Source organism: Neolamprologus brichardi, chromosome 3 (assembly GCF_056152115.1).
Source record: "Neolamprologus brichardi isolate AB-2024 chromosome 3, ASM5615211v1, whole genome shotgun sequence".
Taxonomy (NCBI): domain Eukaryota; kingdom Metazoa; phylum Chordata; class Actinopteri; order Cichliformes; family Cichlidae; genus Neolamprologus; species Neolamprologus brichardi.
Window position 1 is genome coordinate 56,180,819 of NC_142106.1, and position 20,804 is coordinate 56,201,622.

A 20,804-nucleotide genomic window follows, 5' to 3' on the forward strand; every position below is an offset into this window, starting at 1 on the left:
TTTTTAAAACTTTCCCAAAATATAAAAGCTATTAAAACCATAAACGTCTGCTCCTTGTTTATGTGATTCTTCTTCTAGACTGTCTGTAATTGTTATTGCTAATTGTCAATAAAGTAGTTTTTTTATAAGATATGTTCTAAAGGAAGCTTGTGGCGAGGGAGGAGGGGCGACTAAAAGCCAGGTTCATATAGTGGGAAAGTACTCAGGTCATGTGAGGATATTTACTGGTGCGTCAACACTGTCAGATAAAAGAACGGCTGTTACATTTGTTATCCCAGAAATACGTTTCGTGATGAGTAAAAGAATTACAGATTATGTGGCAGTTTATACTGGGGAGTTGGTAGCGATTTTACTGGCTTTGAACTGGGTGGAGGACGCACCAGTAGGGAGGTGTTTGGTTTGCTTGGACTCTAGCAGCACGCTAGTGAGTACAGGTAATATGTCTTCAAACTCTAGGCAAGATATTGTTTTTGATTTCATTTACTGTATAGAATTAAACACAGAGGGATAGAAGTGGATTTCTTATGGCTTCCTGCGAATATCAGTGTTGATGGCAATGAACAGGACGATAAGTTTGCAAAAGGTGCAGCAAGAAGAAGTCATGTAGGTTTGACTATAAAACACAGTAAACGTGAGGTGAAGAGTATAATCAAGGTAAAGATGAATGACGAGTGGCAGGCACGATGGGACAGAGACGGGAAAGGCAGATAATATTATACAGAAAACAGTTGGGCAGTGTAGAAGAAGCTGCAGGAGAGACGAGGATATAATCTGCAGAGTAAGATTTGGTCACACAGGCTTGAATAGCACACTTAAAAAGATAAACATGACACAGGGAAGTGTGACTTCTGTGGACAAGAGGAGACGTTTGACAGGTTGTTAGCATAGTCAGGATGCTTGATGGAAAAAAGGATGTTTGATATGAAAGGAAGGTTGGAGATTGGCCTATAATTAGCTAAGACTGCTGGGTCTAGAGATGCTTTTTGAGTAAAGGTTTAACTACAGCCAGCTTGAAGGCCTGTGGTACATAGCCGATTATTAGAGATAAGTTGATCATATTTAAGATCGAAGAATTAATTAATGGCAGGACTTCTTTGAGCAGTTTTGTAGGAATGGGGTCTAAAAGACACGTTGATGGTTTGGAGGAAGTAATTATTGAAGTTAACTCAGAAAGATCAATTGGAGAAAAAGAGTCTAACTTAACATCAGCGGTACTAAGAGTAGCTGTTGATAATATTACATTTGTGGGATGATTATTGGTAATTTTATCTCTAATGATAAAAATTTTATTTGTGAAGAAGTTCATGAAGTCATTACTAGTTAACGTTAAAGGGATGGTTGGCTCAAAAGAGCGCTGACTTTTTGTCAGCCTGGCTACAGTGCTGAAGAGAAACCTGGGGTTGTTCTTATTTTCTTCAATCAGTGACGAATAGTAAGATGTTCTGGCTTTGTGGAGGGCTTTCTTATAAAGCAACAAACTATTTCTCCAGGCTAAATCGCAGCCATCGCTTCTGCTGCCCTTCACTATTCACTCTCCCACCTGGAAAACAAAGACTCCTACATCAGGGTACTTTTAATTGATTACAGCTCTGCCTTCAATACTGTGATCCCACACAAACTCACTCACAAGCTGGCAACACTCGGCCTGCACCCCACCTTCTGTGACTGGCAACAGGACGTTTTGACTGGCAGGCCTCAGTCTGTCAGGATCGCCAACAAGACTTCAGCCAGTATTATCACAAACACTGGCGTCCCACAGGGTTGCGTCCTCATCCTCTACACCCTGGTCACCCATGACTGTGTCGCCTCCAACAAAGATAACATCAATTTGAAGTTCACGGATGACACTGCAGTGATCGGCCACATCACTGGAGAGGACGACGTGGCATTTAGGAGAGAGGAGGCTGGTCTGGTGTCAAGGTGTGAGGACAACAACCTCACCCTCAACACTAATAAGACAAAGGAGATGATAGTTGATAGATGCTTTTCTCCTGTTTTGGCTTCCCTTCATTGGCTACCTGTTAAATCCAAGAATTCAAAATCCTGCTCCTCGCATACAAGGTCTTAAATAATCAGGCCCCATCTTATCTTAATGACCTTGTAGTACCATATCACCCTATTAGAGCACTTCGCTCCCGCTCTGCAGGCCTACTTGTTGTTCCTAGAGTATTTAAAAGTAGAATGGTAGGGAGAGCCTTCAGTTTTCAGGCCCCTCTTCTGTGGAACCAGCTTCCAGTTTGGATTCAGGAGACAGACACTATCTCTACTTTTAAGATTAGGCTTAAAACTTTCCTTTTTGCTAAAGCATATAGTTAGGGCTGGACCAGGTGACCCTGAATCCTCCCTTAGTTATGCTGCAATAGACGTAGGCTGCCGGGGATTCCCATGATGCATTGAGTTTTTCCTTTCCAGTCACCTTTCTCACTCAATATGTGTTAACAGACCTCTCTGCATCGAATCATATCTGTTATTAACCTCTGTCTTTCTTCCACAGCATGTCTTTATCCTGTCTTCCTTCTCTCACCCCAACCAATCACAGCAGATGGCCCCGCCCCTCCCTGAGCCTGGTTCTGCTGGAGGTTTCTTCCTGTTAAAAGGGAGTTTTTCCTTCCCACTGTCGCCAAAGTGCTTGCTCATAGGGGGTCATATGATTGTTGGGTTTTTCTCTGTATCTATGAAGCGCCTTGAGGCGACTTTTGTTGTGATTTGGCGCTATATAAATAAAATTGAATTGAATTGAATTGGATAGTGGACACGAGGAAGAAGAAGAGGCTTCACCAGCTGCTGTTTTTCCCCGTTCCTTGAAGTGGACAGGGTGAGCAGCAGTACCTGGGCGTCCACATCAGTGAGGACCTCCCCTAGACACTGAACACCACACAGCTGGTCAAGAAGGCTCAGCAGCTGCTATATTTCCTGAGGAGCTTCAGGAAATTTGGTATGTTGGCCAAGATCCTCAGCAGCTTCTACAGCTGCATTGTGGAGAGCAGCCTGACCAGCTGCATCACTGCATGGTACGGCAGCACTACTGCTATGGACCGCAAACGCCTGCAGAGTGATAACAACTGTGGAGAAGATCATCAGGACCCCACTGCTCTCTCTGCAGAGCATCTACCATCGCAGAGTCCAGAGGAGAGACACACCTGTGCCCTCGAGACGAAGGTTCAGAAGTGTGAAATCTAGAACATCCAGACTCAACAACTCCATCTTCCCCACTGCTATCAGACTCCTGAACAGCTGACCGACCTCAAACTGCAGTTTGCACATCAGGTCACTTTGCACACTAAGTTCATTTTGCGCATTAAACTCTTACTTATAGTTTGTGCTGTGTCCCAATTAAGAGAGTGAAGCACGCGCACTACGCGTACTACGTACGGTGCGTACTATAAGTACGAGAAGTGCGGACGTGAGAGGTTTGTGAAATGGGACGGTCTATCCTTTGTCGCGCTGCTCAGGTTGCCTAGCAACCATGATACTAACAGCGAGAAACGTTTCATACAGCTTTGTTTGACAGAAATGAAGGAGAAAAAATGTTTTGTTGCTCATCCATTTTTTTCATGACATCACTTTGATTAGTTGAGTATCTGAGGCTGAGACCACAGGACTGTAAAACATGATTGTTGGGCTTCATTTCTGTACTGAACAGTCATTTAAGATTAGTTAGTAAATAACAATTAGCTAATGTTGATCATGAGACTAAAATCATCTCACTGTGATAATGTAAATATAATATGTATTGCATATGTATTGTCAGGTTATTATGAGATATATATATATATATATATATATATATATATATATATATATATATATACATCACGTAATCCTGGTAACCGGTTTCGGCTTTAGTGATCGATGTAGCGGTTCCGAATGACAGCAAAATCAGGAAGAAGGAACACGGAAGCTGGAGAAATACCAAGGGCTCAGAGAAGAGCTCGAGAGGATGTGGAGGGTGAAGGTAACGGTGGTCCCCGTGGTAATCGGAGCACTAGGTGCGGTGACTCCCAAGCTAGGCGAGTGGCTATATATATATATATATATATATATATATATATATATATATATATATATATATATATATATATATATATATTACAGCAGTGAGCTTGAACTCTGTGTCAAAGATTCAAGTAGAAGTTATTTATATTTCCTATCACCTTAAATCTTCACTCAAAGACAAGTATCTTTGACTGTGTATATATAGATACACATATATCTATATATAAGAAACAAATGTTGTTCTTTCAGTATGTTGGCATTACTAAATTTGACTCAATGCTTACATATATGTGTAAAAAGCAAATGTATGAGCTGTAATAACTGTGTCTGATAGAATGAAGAGTAGACTGATATATGAAATATTCCTTTATTGGGTGAGAAAATCAGACCATGTCATAACTGCTTTAAGTCATACAGAATAGATATCAGAGCCTTAAACAGGCTGACTTCTGCTAAATGGGTCAAACTGGGCAGAAAGTATACAAACACATAACATCCTTATAGAATATGATGTAACACTATAGATCAACTTACCTCAGAATATATAAAGCATATAAACAATTACAGCAATATGATGCAACAAACACAGCAGTGCTACTAATCCAAAATACTCAAAGCTTCATAGAACTGAAACAAACATTTATTTTTAGCTCCATTCTGCTGCTGATACATACTTTAGGTTTCTAAATATTAAACTTGTTTCTGCCTTTCATAGTGTGTAACTTGAAGACCCTGAGTACTTTCTCCCACACTGAAAACACTGGAATGATACAATTATTTGAACATTACCTAATAAGACTGATTCAGGACAGACAATTAGTTATGTTAAACTTTTCTAGCAGTCCTTCACAAACAGGGAACAGTCTGTCTATTCTCTCCATCTGTCAGCTGCTGCTGGCTCTTCCTCCTCCTCTTCCTCACACACTGCTGAGTTTGTCCTGGTGGATCATCAGGGGTGCAAAGCCTCACAGATGATGTGCAGCAGTGGGTCCCTCAGTCTGTCCTCACTCTGGACACTTGCAGTTGTCACACATGGAAATCAAATGTGTGATAAGCTGCAGGATTCAAACACAAGTGTAACTTATAAATACATGTTCATACTTTTATTCCACAATCAGAGAGAAAGAAACTGAGAGAGAGTGCAGGACAGACAGACAGGTGACAGTCTCAGGTGTATACACTGCTACAAACAGGAGGATTTAGTGTTTGTGTTATTACGAGTGCTAAACAAGAAGAGTTCCCAGATGCTACAGTGGACACATGTGTGACTCCTGTGATTAAAGCATCTTTCTTTCAGCTTAACGAGTGAACCGTCAGCTCGTTCAAACACATGTTAAAGTCCGTGTGGCTCGACACCACCGAACAGAGGCAGCAATATAACATAGCTAACATTAACAGTGCAGTGAATCCTGCTTGTGCCGTGATATTCAGGACTGCAAACCGAGCAGCATCACTGACTTTCAGCTTTTTGTGTTTGTGGATATATGACTGACTTTAATTATCCACAAAATCATCACATTCTCTTTAGGATTAAGGTCGACTATACATATATATATTTTTAAGTAGAGGCTTTAAAACCAAGCAAACGCTGAAAGTACAAACGTCACTAATGTCACATAACTTTGCCGACATGTGGCCAAGAGTAATGTTTTAATGTTCTTCATTATTAAACATTTGCACATAAATAAGTGACATAATATTCAGTACTTACTTTTGAAGGTTTACTCTTTGGCCGCTCCGCTTCTGCCATCTGCCGTATAGGGCTTTGGAGTTGACGTCACACCGCAGTGCATTGTGGGATTGCGGCGCCATGTCAGAAGGCCACAAATCAAAACAAACACACTGTGTTGGAAGCAGGACTGTCAGAACCATGCTTAAAATCAGCGCAAAACACAAAGGGCTGTATCGCGACCGATTGCGCCAAGACGCCTAAAGACGGTACTTGGACAAAATAGCGTGCATCGGTAATGTGGACCCGTATGAAATAAGGCGGCGGAGCGGAAACCTAGACAGCCTACCGCTGTTGTCCTATCCCGATATTTTTGCGTATCTTGTCTGTGGAGTCAGCGCATACACGGCGAATCATTTTCGGAATTATAAATTCCTGGAGGCGCACATCTAATTCACAAACGGTTGGGTACAAGATTTGGCTGTTTTTAAGCCTCCACATTGTGAGTACGTTGACCATATGACCAAGATACAGCTTGAGGTTGCACATAACATTGACTTCTCCACAGCAGCTGCCCCAAAAATTGCTCTAGATGAACGATTCACGATTGATGCAAGCTGTGCGTTGCCATGTAAATAGTTTGCATTTCACGTGTATGTACTTGCTAAGTACATGTGAACAGATCTTGAATAAAAAAAAAAAATGAACATACTTTTCTTTTCTGTTTTATTGAAACCACTTTACAGAAAGTACAATTATTTACAATGAACTGTACATGCAACACAGCAGTTTTATGAATATTCAACAAGAGCAAGTTTCATTTGACCCTGGTTTGACAACCACACTGGGGCACATATTCACCAAAACACAGCACACCTTAACAATCTTATCAAGCAGTGTTGAGCGCCGGTCTGAGTTTGACACAGGTATGTCGTCGTGCCCCATGTGCAGCGTTGGAGCCCAGTCTGGATTTGTTACATCCATTTCATATGCTGGTTTGAATGCAATAATGCCAAATAATAAGCCTCTCCGTCAACATGACGTGGTTCTGCAGCATCACACATTAGGATGCTTAATCTAATTATCTATGACCTCAGCGCATTCAAAATAACACTAAAAGTCTATTAAGAGAGATATGAATTTATTTAGAACTCACCAGAAAGAAAATGCTGCGAGCAAACCAACAAAAAATTGGGGATGGCAGAGAACTCGATATCCACTCGTCTGACCGCTGCAATCCAAGCTTGACGTGTTCGTTTAGAATGTTGTTCACACCTGTTGAACTGACTGAAACTTCTAGTCACAGTAAATCAGTGTGTGTCAGTGAATGCATCGTGTGTGTGCTTCGTGGCTCCATCGATTGGACTGATAGTAGAGCAGCTGATGGCAGTTTCATCTGTCTCACACTGCTGTCTGACTGCATTCAGCTGACACTGAGATGAAGCAGGAAAGAAGCAGCTGATATTTGGACAGCACACATGATGGAAAGGAGGATTTCAGTTGATGTGCACATGAATGATTTGTGTTTCCTCTGCAGGTGAAGGTAGAAAGTGTGTGTGAGCTGATGTGAATTGAGCAGCATGGATCAGAGTGAGGACAGAGAGGAGGGAGTCCCTCCCTCTAAAAGCACTCTGTGTGGGGAACATGAGAGCCAGACCAAAGCTCAGAGGTGACCATCTCTAACTGTCCATGACTCTTCTCCACGTCACAGCTCAGCACTCACATCACTGCTCCATCATTATTCACAGGGACCAACATGGACCTGAACCTGATTCAGACTCTGATTCAGATTCCAGCTCTGTGTCCTTCAAGAGTTGCCGGTGTAGAACTTTGATTGATTTTAAAGACTATGCTGCAGAGAGGTGAGCTGTTAGTAACAAGAACTCTCTGATTTAAATGATTTTGATGTTTCCTGGTTTCTAAAATGCATCTCTGTAGCAGAGCAGTGTCTCCAAGGACACACAGGCTCAGCTGTAACTGTCAGTTTATCTGGTTTTAAGACACATTTGGACACAATTGACTGTTTTTAACTACTTATTTTAATCAGAGGTGTAAATTTAGAGCTCACACATCTGGATCCTAAACTATGATAGAAACAGCTGCTAGCAGTGGGTAGTTTGACTTTGATACGCTGCTCTAGAAAGCAAACAAAGGTTTGTGCAGCTCCTCTTCAGAAAAGTGTTCAGAGAGCAGCTGCTGTATTAGACAAAGGCTCGTCGTGTGAGCCCAGATGTGTGTAACAGCTGGATGAAGGAGAACCATCACAGTCACGTCTCCATCCCGCCTTTATTAATGAACTTCCTGTTGCTTGCAGATGACAGGAACACAAAGTGTTTGTGCCACGTGATGCTGCAGGATTTGTTAACATGTCCATGATGGTAACATCTCCTCGTCAAACTACAAACACATGAGCGCTCCTAACGGCAGCTATCACAGCCACACAGGCAGACTGTGTCTCACTGTTGCATTCAGGGACATTTGTTTTCCTGTAAAAAGCTGAACTCTAATCTAAGAGGACTGTTACTGACAGGAAACAGCTGCATTATCTGCAGTCTGTGTGATCACAGCTGCTTCAATCACTTGATCAGAGAATTGATTATTGAATAAAACATGTTTGTGTCTGCAGAGGTCAGAGGTCACAGTCTGCAAGATCCAGCTGTCCGTCTCTAAGGAGTGACTGGTCCACACATCACCCTACAGACTTCAGTGCTGAACCTGGACCAACGAGGTCAGAGACCTGTGATGACTCCTTTACATGTTTGTGTTTTCCTGGATAAATATGACCAAAGATTCATTAAAAAGATAAAAATATTAGACTTTGTCCTGTAGCGCTGTGTGGCAGGCAGGATTGGACCCAAACACAACAGGATGAAGTCAAAGAGGCAGCTTTATTTCAGCTGTGAACAAACAGCAGAAATAAGAAAACATAACTGTAGGTTTGCAGTGAATGAAGCCTCAGCTCGACGCTCCACTTTGTCCCTCTTTTCCTTCTCCAAACAGCCACATCAGGAGTCTTTGATGGAGTTTTAAAATATTTAATTACAAATGTCCAAAGATGGGTTCAGGATACGTGAATCCACAATTATTAAAGCTAAAATAGTTCACAGGGTTTGGACTTTGTTAGGTGACGAGAGAATATCAAAGTGTTTTTATCTTTAAACAGTATTTTTATCACTTCAGTTGCTCTCACAGCCCTGTTTGTTATTTTACCAGAGCTCTTATGTTTCACTCAGTGCTCCCACCAAACACCTTGAAGGACACATTAGTGTGATTTAGATTTCATTGGTGTAAACACCAGTCACACAAGCTAACCCATGGAGGCAGCAGCAGGCTTTGGTAAAGTCTGTTGGCTTAAACTAAGAGAGTTTAGTTTGTTAGCACAAAGAGCTGTCAGCTAAAGCCCCGAATGCACTTTGAATACAGATGAACTGAGAAAAACACTTTAAATACAGCAAACAGTCAAACTGACAACATCTTGTTCTGCTGATCATCCACAGCAGTACATTTAGCATTCATGCTAGCAGCAGGCTACGACTGTCCACTGAGCACCAACACAGGTAGGAGTGAGCAGTGATGAAGCAGGACTGTGGGCAAGTTTGAGCTACAATCCTATTGGCTTCTCAGTTTCTCCAAAGAAAAGGGGAAAAATTCTTGGTGTTGTGAAGATGTGAGTTGGTCTTGTTGTCGTGGGGCTGGAAGGATGCTGGCAGTGAGAGGCTTTTCATACAGTGTTCAGTAACAGAATGAGAAGAAAGCCACTGCACATGAAACAAGGTGCTCGTAGTGTTTGTTTACTGTGTTTGTGCCACAATGACAGATCAGTTGTAGATTCACATGCAGACTTGTCCAGTGAAACCAGTGCAAGTACTGCAGTACAGAGCAAAGACTAAGCAAGCCAGGAGAGCTCTCCAACTTTCTTAAAGTATCAGGATATTTGAGTGATAAGAAAAAGTGGATCATGCAACAATGTCCTTCAGCACACTCACTCCTCTTCAGTCACTCTTGTCCTGCTCTCCACTCACACAGCCACACACGGGAGTCACAGGTAAGCGTCTGTAACCAGGTCTGGGGAAATATATACTCAAAGTACACACAAAGTTAACCCAACTGGTGAATTTAGAGAGAGATTTCTTAGCAAGGAGCTGAGATCATGAACACAGGAGGGTCAATGACCCAGCAACAAACTGCTCCACGCCGCAGCGTTAAATGGTTACCGGTAAGCACAGGTGAATCAGCAACAGGTGGTGTAATCATCATAACTGTGTGGACCAAGAGCGAGAGGCCATTACAAGCTCCACCCAGGCAGGCAAAACGCTAGCAGGAGAGAGCAAAAAATGAAACCTGAAAAGCCATCATGAGCCAGCCAGAGAGACACAGAGTTTTATACTAGAAGAGAAACCTGCTCATCTTCATCATGTTTGTTTAAATAGAGAAAATCAGAAGTCTCTGTGTGTCAGACCACGGCTCTACACGGACACTTCTAAGATGCTTCAGAGTGAACAGACCCAGATAATCTGCACACAGCGGCTGTAAAACAGTGAAAGTCATAACTGTCTCTCTCTGATGGAAAGCTTTTATTGTGAAGTCAGGAAGTTTGCAGGAAGTGTTGAGTTTGTATTCATCACTCAGTGTTTAATGAGACAGGCAGACAGGAAGAGCAACTCATTAGTGTTGATGAAATCAAAGGAACTGTGAGGAACTGCAGTTTGGTCAAATCTGGATGTTTTTCACTGACAGTAAATGTTTTTAGTGATAAAGAAATGTGTTCACAGAGGGAGGAAGAGGAGTGGTGTTTGTGAGGAGGAGCAGCTGTCCTGCTGTGCTTTGTGTCAGGACGTCCTGAAGGATCCAGTCTCTACCAGCTGTGGACACTGGTTCTGCAGACAGTGCATCTACTCATACTGGGACCAGTCTGCTTCATCAGGAGACTCCTCCTGTCCCCAGTGTGGAGAAAGATCCAGAAGCAGAGCTGGACTGCAGACAGCCAGTCAGAGCAGCTGTGTACAAAGTAAGACTGAACATCTGTCTGCTGATGGACTCATTTCTGAAAACTGGACTTCTTGTGTTGTTCAGACATTGAAGAGTTTTCTTTCTCTTTAGTCTCATTGTTTTTCTTTCTTTCAGCAGATGTTGGTCTGCAGGAGGTTTTAGATGAACATAAGATCAGTCTGAGGAGGAGATGTGAACGTGTGACTGAAGGAAGTGATGAAACAGGAAGTAGAACCCTCCTCAACAGGATCTACACTGAGCTCTACATCACAGAGGGACAGAGTGAAGAGGTTAATACCCAACATGAGGTGAGACAGCTGGAGACAGCTTCCAAGATTGACGCCCTCCATGACGCTCCAATCAGGTGCCAGGACATCTTTAACCCTTTAAAACCGGTTGGAGCGGGCACGCTCTGTTTTGCGTAACTATTTTTAAATCCCGGTAACTCTGCAACCACGTGAGCTAGCGCAATAATTTTTTTTGCATATGAAACCTGAGGAGTTGTACTTACATCTTATGCCATCAGCTTGTCCTCGGTCACAGTTTCCTTCCACATACAGCTTTGCAAAAACTGCATAAAAAGCGCTTGCAGCAACAAAAACACAATATTCCAGAAACACGTTTTGCCGATCTGATCAGCTGTTTATAACACTTCCTACATTGGAATAGACGTCAGCGCGAACTATCGCATGTCCGCCATGATTTTCCCGAAACCGGAAGTGACGTCATTTTCGCGGAAATGTAGTTTTTTATCGTCCCGGCCTCAATGAGCCTATACTGGTGTTTTTAAAAGTTATGTTTGACTTTATGACTTTCTGTGTGGTTTCTGGGATGCTTAGGACTCATATTGCACTGCTGGAAATAGTTTATTTTGATGCATATGCTGCTTTTTTGCAAATTTGCATTATAATATTTATTTTCGTTTTTTCTGCAGTATATAAAAATTGGTGTATTTCAAAAATAAAACTATGAAGGCACTCAAAATAAATTTCCTGTGGTGGGAAACTATTTTGTGCAACTTTTTTGTCTTTACAGTTTTGAGGGATAAGCCTCTTAAATTTCTCTAACTAGAAATATATGTTAAAAAAACAAAAACGATTTTCAATTTTTTTGCAGTTTATTGCACTTTTTTGCAATTTATGTAATCACTATGCACTTAATTCATACATATTATTAAAATCTAGCATGTAATGGTTGTATTGATGTATAGAAACTTGAAATGCTCCCAAAAATGGCTCCACAGCATGTAAACATATAATATAAGCTCTGGCGGACTTGGTTCTATGGTAGGTCTTAAAGGGTTAAAGCCTTACCTGACCAACAGAGACCCATCAGAGTGGTTCTGACCAACGGCGTGGCTGGTGTTGGAAAAACCTTCACAGTGCAGAAGTTCACTCTGGACTGGGCAGAGGGCTTGGAGAACCAACATGTCAGTGTGGTGGTTCTGCTTTCATTCAGGGAGCTGAACCTGATCAGAGATGAGCAGTACAGTCTTCTGGAGCTGTTCCATGTTTTCCATCCAACATTACAGAAGGTCACAGCAGAGAAGCTGGCTGTCTCTCAGCTTTTGTTCATCTTTGACGGCCTGGATGAAAGCAGACTTTCATTGGATTTCACCAACAGGAAGCTGCTGTCTGATGTCACACAGAAGTCATCAGTCAGCCAGCTGCTGACAAACCTCATCCAGGGGAATCTGCTTCCCTCGGCTCTCATCTGGATAACTTCCCGACCCGCAGCAGCCAATCAGATCCCTCCTACATGTGTTGACAGGCTAACAGAAGTACGAGGCTTCACTGACGCCCAGAAGGAGGAGTACTTCAGGAGGAGATTCAGTGATGAAGAGCTGTCCAGCAGAATCATCTCCCACATGAAGACATCCAGGAGCCTCCACATCATGTGTAGTATCCCAGTCTTCTGCTGGATCACTGCTACAGTTCTGGAGCACATGTTGACTACAGAGCAGAGAGGAGAGCTGCCCAAGACCCTGACTGACATGTACTCACGCTTCCTGCTGGTTCAGACAAAGAGGAAAAAGAAAAAGTACCATGAGGGACATGAGACAAGTCCACAGGAGCTGAAGAAGGCTGACAGGGAAGTTCTTCTGAAGCTGGGGAGGCTGGCGTTTGAACATCTGGAGAAAGGAAACATCATGTTCTACCAAGAAGACCTGGAGCAGTGTGGTCTGGATGTGACAGAGGCCTCGGTGTACTCAGGAGTTTGTACAGAGATCTTCAAAAGAGAGTGTGTGATCTTCCAGAAACCAGTCTACTGCTTTGTTCATCTGAGCATTCAGGAGTTTCTGGCTGCAGTCTACATGTTCCACTGTCACACCAACAGGAAGACAAAGGTGCTGAAGAACTTCCTTAAACCAAAATCTTTAATCAAGATGATTTCCAGTGTTTTTGATAACAAAGATCTCCAATTTCTTGATGTATTTATGAGGAGAGCCATGGAGAAATCCCTCCAGAGTAAAAATGGCCACCTGGACCTGTTTGTTCGCTTCCTTCATGGCCTCTGTCTGGAGTCCAACCAGAGACTCTTAGTAGGTCTGCTGGGTCAGACAGAGATCAGTCCAGAAACCATCCAGAGAGTCATCAACAACCTGAAGGAGATGAACAGTGATGAAATCTCTCCTGACAGAAGCATCAACATCTTCCACTGTCTGATGGAGATGAAGCACCTCTCATTATTTCAGGAGATCCAAGAGTTCCTGAAGTCAGAGAACAGATCAGAGAAGGAACTCTCTGAGATCCAGTGCTCAGCTCTGGCCTTCATGCTGCAGATGTCAGAGGAGGTTCTGGATGAGTTGGACCTGCAGAAGTACAACACATCAGACTGGGGACGACAGAGACTGATTCCAGCTGTGAGGAACTGCAGAAAGGCTGGGTGAGTCCAGATGTGATCATTAACATCATTGATCAGTGTAGGTTAGTAGTTTAATTTTGAAAATAAAATCAGATTGTAACCACAAAGTGTTTGTGTCCGTACGCTGCAACCTTCCACACCATTCCTTTATTGTACAGACTCAGCAGCAGCTCCATGGATCCCAAATCCAAGAGTGGAGAACAGATTTGAAGCGTGTCACATCCATGCAGTCACAGCTGTTTCCACCATGTTTCCACTGATATTAATCCTGTTCAATGACACGTTTCATATCAGTGAATATGTTCTTTAGGACGTCCACTGACATGTTTAAGTGTCCTGCTGGAAATCACTCAAATCATCCATGAAATCCATGAAAAATCCTTTTAGTGTTTCTAACTTCACCCTCTGTCCTCTCTCTCTCTCCATCCTCCTCACTGCTTCTTTCACTGATAATCACACAAACATCGTATTCAGCTACAAAATAACACAATAATATCATCTGATGATCATTATTATAAGAGCAGGATCCATATTTGATATCAGAGTAACACACTGCTTGGTTATGTGCAGTCATCATCAGTGACTGTGGGTCAAACAGAAGCTCTCTGATTGGTTGCTGACCTTGGTCACCTGTCCACTCTCACCTGTTTGTGTTTGCTCTCTCTTTGCTGTCTCCATCCTCTCTCTCCTTTCTCTCCCTCTCTGTCTTTGCACCGTCACTCAGGTCCAATGGAAACAGTGACATTTACAAACCAATCAAAGACAAACTGATCCATGTCAGGTTATAACAATATTCAAAGTGAATACAGGCTGCTGCTGGACACAGACAGGTAACATCATTTTGACTTGCTGTCACCTGGATCTGGACTCATAAACACTGAAGCCCTGAACAGGAATACAAATCATTTTCTGCCAACTAGCGACACAGCAGCAGATAATGGCTCAGAAAGCTAAAATGAGCCAATCATTTCTGTGTTTAGTTCCCCTGAAATCAGATGTGATATCAGCAGCTCTGAGTTCATTCATCATTATTGTCCAGTGATGAGATTTCTGCTCCGTTTGGTAACAGTCAGCAGGTTTTTCCTGCGTGTGGACGTGAACAGTCGTACCTGACAGCAGGTAGCAAACAGAGATCATCTTTCCAGCTGGAACTCTTCACTGAGCTGAACTCATTCAAAATGTTCTGGAGTCAAAACAGGAAACAGTCCAAATGTGTGTCTTCACTCTGACTCTGGATCAGATCTCAGTGACAGACTGTGGACATTATGGAAGCCTAAATGTGACACCATCTTCCTCCTTCATCTGCAGATTAAAGCCAAACAAAGATTCTCATTAAAAGTCTGCAGGTCTGAGAGAGACTCAATCGTTGTGTCATGTCAAACACAGTAAGAGGAGCTGAAGCACAGATGTGAAGAGCAGATTCATCAGATTATGACCTCACTCTGTTTTGTCTTCATATACATTCAGTCTGTGTTTATAATGCAGATTTTCTGCTTTTATAATAACACATTTTATATTTTCTATCATCACAGACTGACTTGGTGTGGACTCTCAAAGACTCACTGTGAAGTTGTGGCCTCAGCTCTGAAGTCCAACCCCTCCCATCTGACAGAGCTGGACATGAGTAACAACTACAACCTCCGGGATTCAGGTGTGAAGCTTCTGTGTGCTGGACTGGAGAGTCCAAACTGTCGACTGGAGACTCTGAGGTGAGTTCACTGTCTGCGGCTGTGTTTGTTTTTCTATATTTCAGGTCTTTGATTGATGTTTGAAACTTTCTTTAGTTCCTAAATGTTCAGGATGTGTCTGAAGACAAATGTGAAGAAGTTTGAGTGCTTTCAGAAATGTTGTCTTTCCAAACGACTGAACAACAGTTTTTCCTTTTGGCTCCAAACAGAAGTGACAGACTTGAGCAGGGTTCATTTAAAGGCTGACAGAAGTGGAGTGGTGACGGGGAGATGTTTGACAGGACAGTGTTTCAGCCTCCACAGGTTCATGTTGTGCTCCATCAGTCAGTGAAGATGAAGTCAGTGCTGATGAGGCTGTAGAGTGTGTGAGGGATGTGAATGAGGATGATGAAGATCTGATGATAGCAGATAAAAACAGGCTGCAGAGACTTTGAGCCATACAGGGCACACAGTGTGTGTACAGAACAGCTGAAATCATTATGGAGGCTTCACTGGAATATGGAAGCATCACAGTACAGCTTCAGTGAAGCATTAAAGTCTCTGATATGAGATGAGAAATGAAGCAGCCAGAGCTTTTTCATGAGTGGAAATCCACTGTGACTGTGAGCTGCTGCTACAGCCTCCAGATTAGCCAGCAGCTCATCCTGCTCAACATTTTCTCACCAACTTTAATGGAAGTGTGATGTTTTCAGCTGGAGTGATGGTCAGGGTGGCCTCCCTCTCCTCTTCTTCTCCTCTTCCTCTTTCATTTGTAAAGCCACTTCTGCTGCTTTCATTCATTTGGAAGTCCTGTAGCTGAGTTTGGGAGAGACTAACAGCCTCGGCAGCAGAGGGGAGAAAGGCTGTAACACCACCACTTTACTCTGTTCTACCTGTCACATCATTTTATCAGGAAACAAATATGCTCATATTTTTACTATGTTTGTCTTGAAGATGTAAGAAGATCACATGGTGCTTTGTATTATTGTGTTGGTTTGTTTCCTGTCTCTTGGATGGAGCCCAGCTGTGTGTGGCCCCTGGACCTATGGTCAGAGTGTGTGCTTGATAATCCGGCCCAGGATGAGGCCAAACTGACATGGGATGAAATGTCTGTCACATAATTGAGCTTAGTGTAGTTTCATTTCTGCACAATTTAAAAACAACCAAAACTTTGTTCTGTCTTTTCTATGTTATACTGTAGACTTTCTTTGATTCTGTGTCCAAAAGGAGCAGCTTTAACTTTGAAGGGGAGGCGTCTCTGTTTCCTCTTCAGGTTGGATGATGGAAGCAAATTAGTGTGTGATGTTCTTTCAGTGTTGCACTTTGTAGACGTTCCCTGAGCACTGGTCTCACAGCCAGCTGCACATAGAGACCAGTGTTGTTAGTCCAGGTCAGAAGATGACTTGTTGGAATGAAAATGAGCTTGTAGTTTGTCTGCTTTAATAATGTGACTGGAAAAAGGTGTTGGACTTCAAATATGTCCATTTCTTTCACACTTCACCTTTAAAAGTGAAGCCTTGTGGTTCCTGGAAGGAAAAACATGACTTTTTCAAGTCTTTATCCTGTTTTTATGATAAATGTACGACTTTAATGTGAAACATTCAGAGTTTTTTCTCTTGTTGTGTTTGTTTGAAGCTGCTTCCTGTTGGCTTCAGCTGTTTGGAGTTTCCATTTTCTAAACTTCTACATTCTGAACCTTCTTCAGCTCTGAACAGATGATGAAACACTGAATGATTTCAAGCTCACACTTTGTCTAATAAACTTACATCTTTCATTCTTTATACAGATTGTTGCGCTGTGGTTTGTCAGAGATCAGCTGTGATTATCTGGCAGCAGCACTGAAGTCCAACCCCTCCCATCTGAGAGAGCTGGACCTGAGTAACGAGTACTCCTGGTCTTCAACTAACACCAAGCACCTGCAGGATTCAGGAGTGAAGCATCTCTGTGGTTTCCTGGAGAGTCCAGGATGTGGACTTGAAACTCTGAGGTCAGTCAGCATGTTTTAGTTGTGCTGAGATGAATATGATGTGAAAGTTGTGCTGACACTAAACTGCAGACATCAGGCTGATATTATACTGGTCCACACTGAGGATCTTCATGGTGAAGTCTGTTTTCTTCTTCTCTGGTTTATTCCATTGACTGCAGCAGAACAATGTTCACATTTCAAACAGTGAGACTCAACGTATGGCCCGCGGCCCACACGCGGCCTCCCCACCTTTCCTGATTCAGAGAGAGGGGACCCTGATTAACTGTGTAGTGTTCTTCCTCACAGTTCTAAGTATCAGACACAACAATGAATAATCCACAGCTGACTGTCTTTAGCAGGTCAAAGGTCACGGCACACAGCAGACAGTGGGAAATATTATAATTCTGATCATTTATCAGCACAAATCCATGTGTATAAAAACAAAGCTGACACTGTGAGACTTGATCAGAGGTGTGATCATCACAGCAGAGGCCTTTGTGTCAAAGTCACTGAGGATCAAACAGAAACACATGAAGCAGATTTTCCTGTTCTGGCTTTTTATAGCAGATAACCTTCAAAATATTCTGCAGTCGATCAAAAACTGAAGCAAACCATGAATCAACATGTGAACATGACCTGATGCTGCTGAAGTGAAGCAAAGTTACAGAGGTTTGATTACAGACACAGCTGAGAGTTTGTAATCTGTCATCATTTTAAAAGGTTTAAATTTCTTCAGTATTGAACAGCAGAAATGAAGCTTTGTTTTCGGAGGCCGACATCAGTGAACACAACAGCAGACTGGTGCGTAATAAGCAGTGAATAATGCAGAAAACAGATTTTTGAAGGTAAACTGTTCTTGAAGTACACTGAGAGAGAGAGAGCTGTGCAGGAAGTAAACGTCAAAGTCAGAGAGAATTCATGACGATGTTCATCAAACGTAAAGCGTAGTTTGGATCTTCTTTTGCTGCTGGTTCAGTCAGTTTTGGTTGGAGACAGATGAAACCTGCAGCTTCAGGATCTGTGAGCTGTCCACTTTCAGCCCCGACGTCGTGTCCGTGTACGTGCCGTCGAGTGAACGATCCACGCTCTGTGTTTCCATCTTTGTGTGTTTAGCTGCTCTCATTTACTGTTTGATCTGTTTGGTTGTTGTTGAAATACTTTTGGGAGCTTTAACCTGAGATTCTGGCAAAATACATTTATATTAAAAATCGATTCAGGATTGAATGAATCAACATCGCTTTATTCAAATCAAAACCATTTAAATAGGAAAATCCATTTTTTCACACCCGCCTCTAATGCTGGCTAATGTCAGCTGGTCCATGTGCAGCTGGCTGTGAGGCTCAGGGAGCGTCTACAAAGTGCAACACTGAAAGAACATCATCCATAAATATTGAGTAATAACTGGACTCTCATACAGCGAGACTCAAATGCCTTTAAACATCAGCTTATCCTGCTGATCCAAGTCCAACACTGAGTTTGTAAAAACATGTTTGTCAATCATTTTGTTTGGTTTCTGAGGAAAAGGATTCAATAACTTGCTGCTAATACACAACATTTCATCATATTTCCTCATAACCCTCTTTTGTCTGACCATTTGATCCCATTTAAATTTGCAATAAAGGATCCACAGAGTTTGGTGACAATAATGACAGTAGATGTTTGTGTGAAAGTGCTGGAAGCAAATTAGTGTGTGATGTTCTTTCAGTGTTGCACTTTGTAGACGTTCCCTGAGCACTGGTCTCACAGCCAGCTGCACATAGAGACCAGTGTTGTTAGTCCAGGTCAGAAGATGACTTGTTGGAATGAAAATGAGCTTGTAGTTTGTCTGCTTTAATAATGTGACTGGAAAAAGGTGTTGGACTTCAAATATGTCCATTTCTTTCACACTTCACCTTTAAAAGTGAAGCCTTGTGGTTCCTGGAAGGAAAAACACGACTTTTTCAAGTCTTTGTCGTGTTTTTATGAGAAATGTACGACTTTAATGTGAAACATTCAGAGTTTTTTCTCTTGTTGTGTTTGTTTGAAGCTGCTTCCTGTTGGCTTCAGCTGTTTGGAGTTTCCATTTTCTAAACTTCTACATTCTGAACCTTCTTCAGCTCTGAACAGATGATGAAACACTGAATGATTTCAAGCTCACACTTTGTCTAATAAACTTACATCTTTCATTCTTTATACAGATTGAGTCTCTGTCGTTTGTCAAAGATCAGCTGTGATTATCTGGCAGCAGCGCTGAAGTCCAACCCCTCCCATCTGAGACAGCTTGACCTGAGCTACAACTACAAGCTGCAGGATTCAGGAGTGAAGCATCTGTGTGGTTTCCTGGAGAGTCCAGGATGTGGACTTGAAACTCTGAGGTCAGTCAGCATGTTTTAGTTGTGCTGAGAGTAATATGATGTGAAAGTTGTGCTGACACTAAACTGCAGACATCAGGCTGATATTATACTGATCCACACTGAGGATCTTCATGGTAAAGTCTGTTTTCTTCTTCTCTGTTTTAGTCCATTGACTGCAGCAGAACAATGTTCACATTTCAAACCTTCAAAGAAGAAGAAAAATCCTCCGCTGGATAATTCACTGTGAAACTCTCCAACTCTTCATTCCACCTTAAAGTCTTTCTGACACTGAAATCCAAAGCAAAATGTCCGTTTGCTTTACAGACAGCAGTCCAACACAAACATACACACATCATCCAAAACACAGTCCAACATCCAAATCTCCTCCACTGCCAGCTTGAATGATGGGAAAGAGAAGGAGGAACACTCTGACATTCAGGGTTAGAATGAGTTTCATGAAGCAGACTGTGAAGATCAAAGCTGCATTAGAAAGCTTACATGAATGAATGAGTGGACAGAAGTGGACAGAGATCATCTGAAGCACTTCAAAGGCTTTAAATCAGCACATTTCTCTTTATTCTTTATCAACTCTGTTAGTTTCTCTCAGTTTTCTGTGGAATGATGCTAACAGCAGGCTAATAAGATGCTGACCAATAGGTTTTTATTAATGGTTGTAATTTGTATATGAAAAAGTGCTTTGGCTCAGCAGGGATCAGCTTACAGGTAGAATACAGCTGCTGGATGGGATTAGCATGTCATAGCTCTCTACCAAACTGCTAACTGGGGGATTTCAGGCCATCTATGGATTATTTTTGCTAACTGTTTATTCAGCTTAGGCTCACAGGGCTGCAGCCTGTGCCCTAGCTGTCATAGGGCAAGAGGCGTGGTCCACCTGCACAGGTGAGCAGTCCATCACAGGGCCAACAGAGAGAGACAGAGAAGCACTCTCTCACATCCACACCTACAGCCAATTTAGAAGCACCAATGAACCTGAGCAGCATTTCATTGGACTGTGGGAGAACATCCAACCTCCACAGAAAGGCCAACAAGCTTCAACCTACAACCTTCTTGCTTTAAGGCACTAGTGCTAACCACTTTTCCCCATTTCAGCCCAAATCCTGCATCTTCCTGTTTCTGACTCCAGGCCAGCTCCACTAACACTTTCTCATCAGACACTGCCACCTAGTGGAGGAAGTCTTAGTTCCATTTGAAGCTTCAGATTACAGTTAGTTCCTTTACAAAGAGGTGGAGGTGGTGGGGCCACAGCACCATCATCACTGAGTGCCGTAGGACACTTAACCTTTGTTTCCATATGCTGG

The 20,804-nt window shown here is 42.5% G+C and overlaps 1 protein-coding gene across 1 annotated transcript in view; it reads left to right on the forward strand.

The window, feature by feature from the left end:
- Positions 1–2,937: 2,937 nt before the first annotated feature.
- Positions 2,938–20,804, forward strand: part of LOC148105922 (NACHT, LRR and PYD domains-containing protein 12-like) — a 33,106-nt gene continuing 15,239 nt past the window's right edge. Inside the window, exons 1-9 of the mRNA XM_087838418.1 lie at positions 2,938–3,167; positions 7,414–7,527; positions 8,292–8,393; positions 10,438–10,673; positions 10,790–11,032; positions 11,956–13,540; positions 15,052–15,228; positions 16,973–17,173; positions 19,330–19,506. Of these exons, the coding sequence (XP_087694544.1) occupies positions 2,938–3,167; positions 7,414–7,527; positions 8,292–8,393; positions 10,438–10,673; positions 10,790–11,032; positions 11,956–13,540; positions 15,052–15,228; positions 16,973–17,173; positions 19,330–19,506 (3,065 nt within the window). The remainder of the gene's footprint in view (positions 3,168–7,413; positions 7,528–8,291; positions 8,394–10,437; positions 10,674–10,789; positions 11,033–11,955; positions 13,541–15,051; positions 15,229–16,972; positions 17,174–19,329; positions 19,507–20,804) is intronic.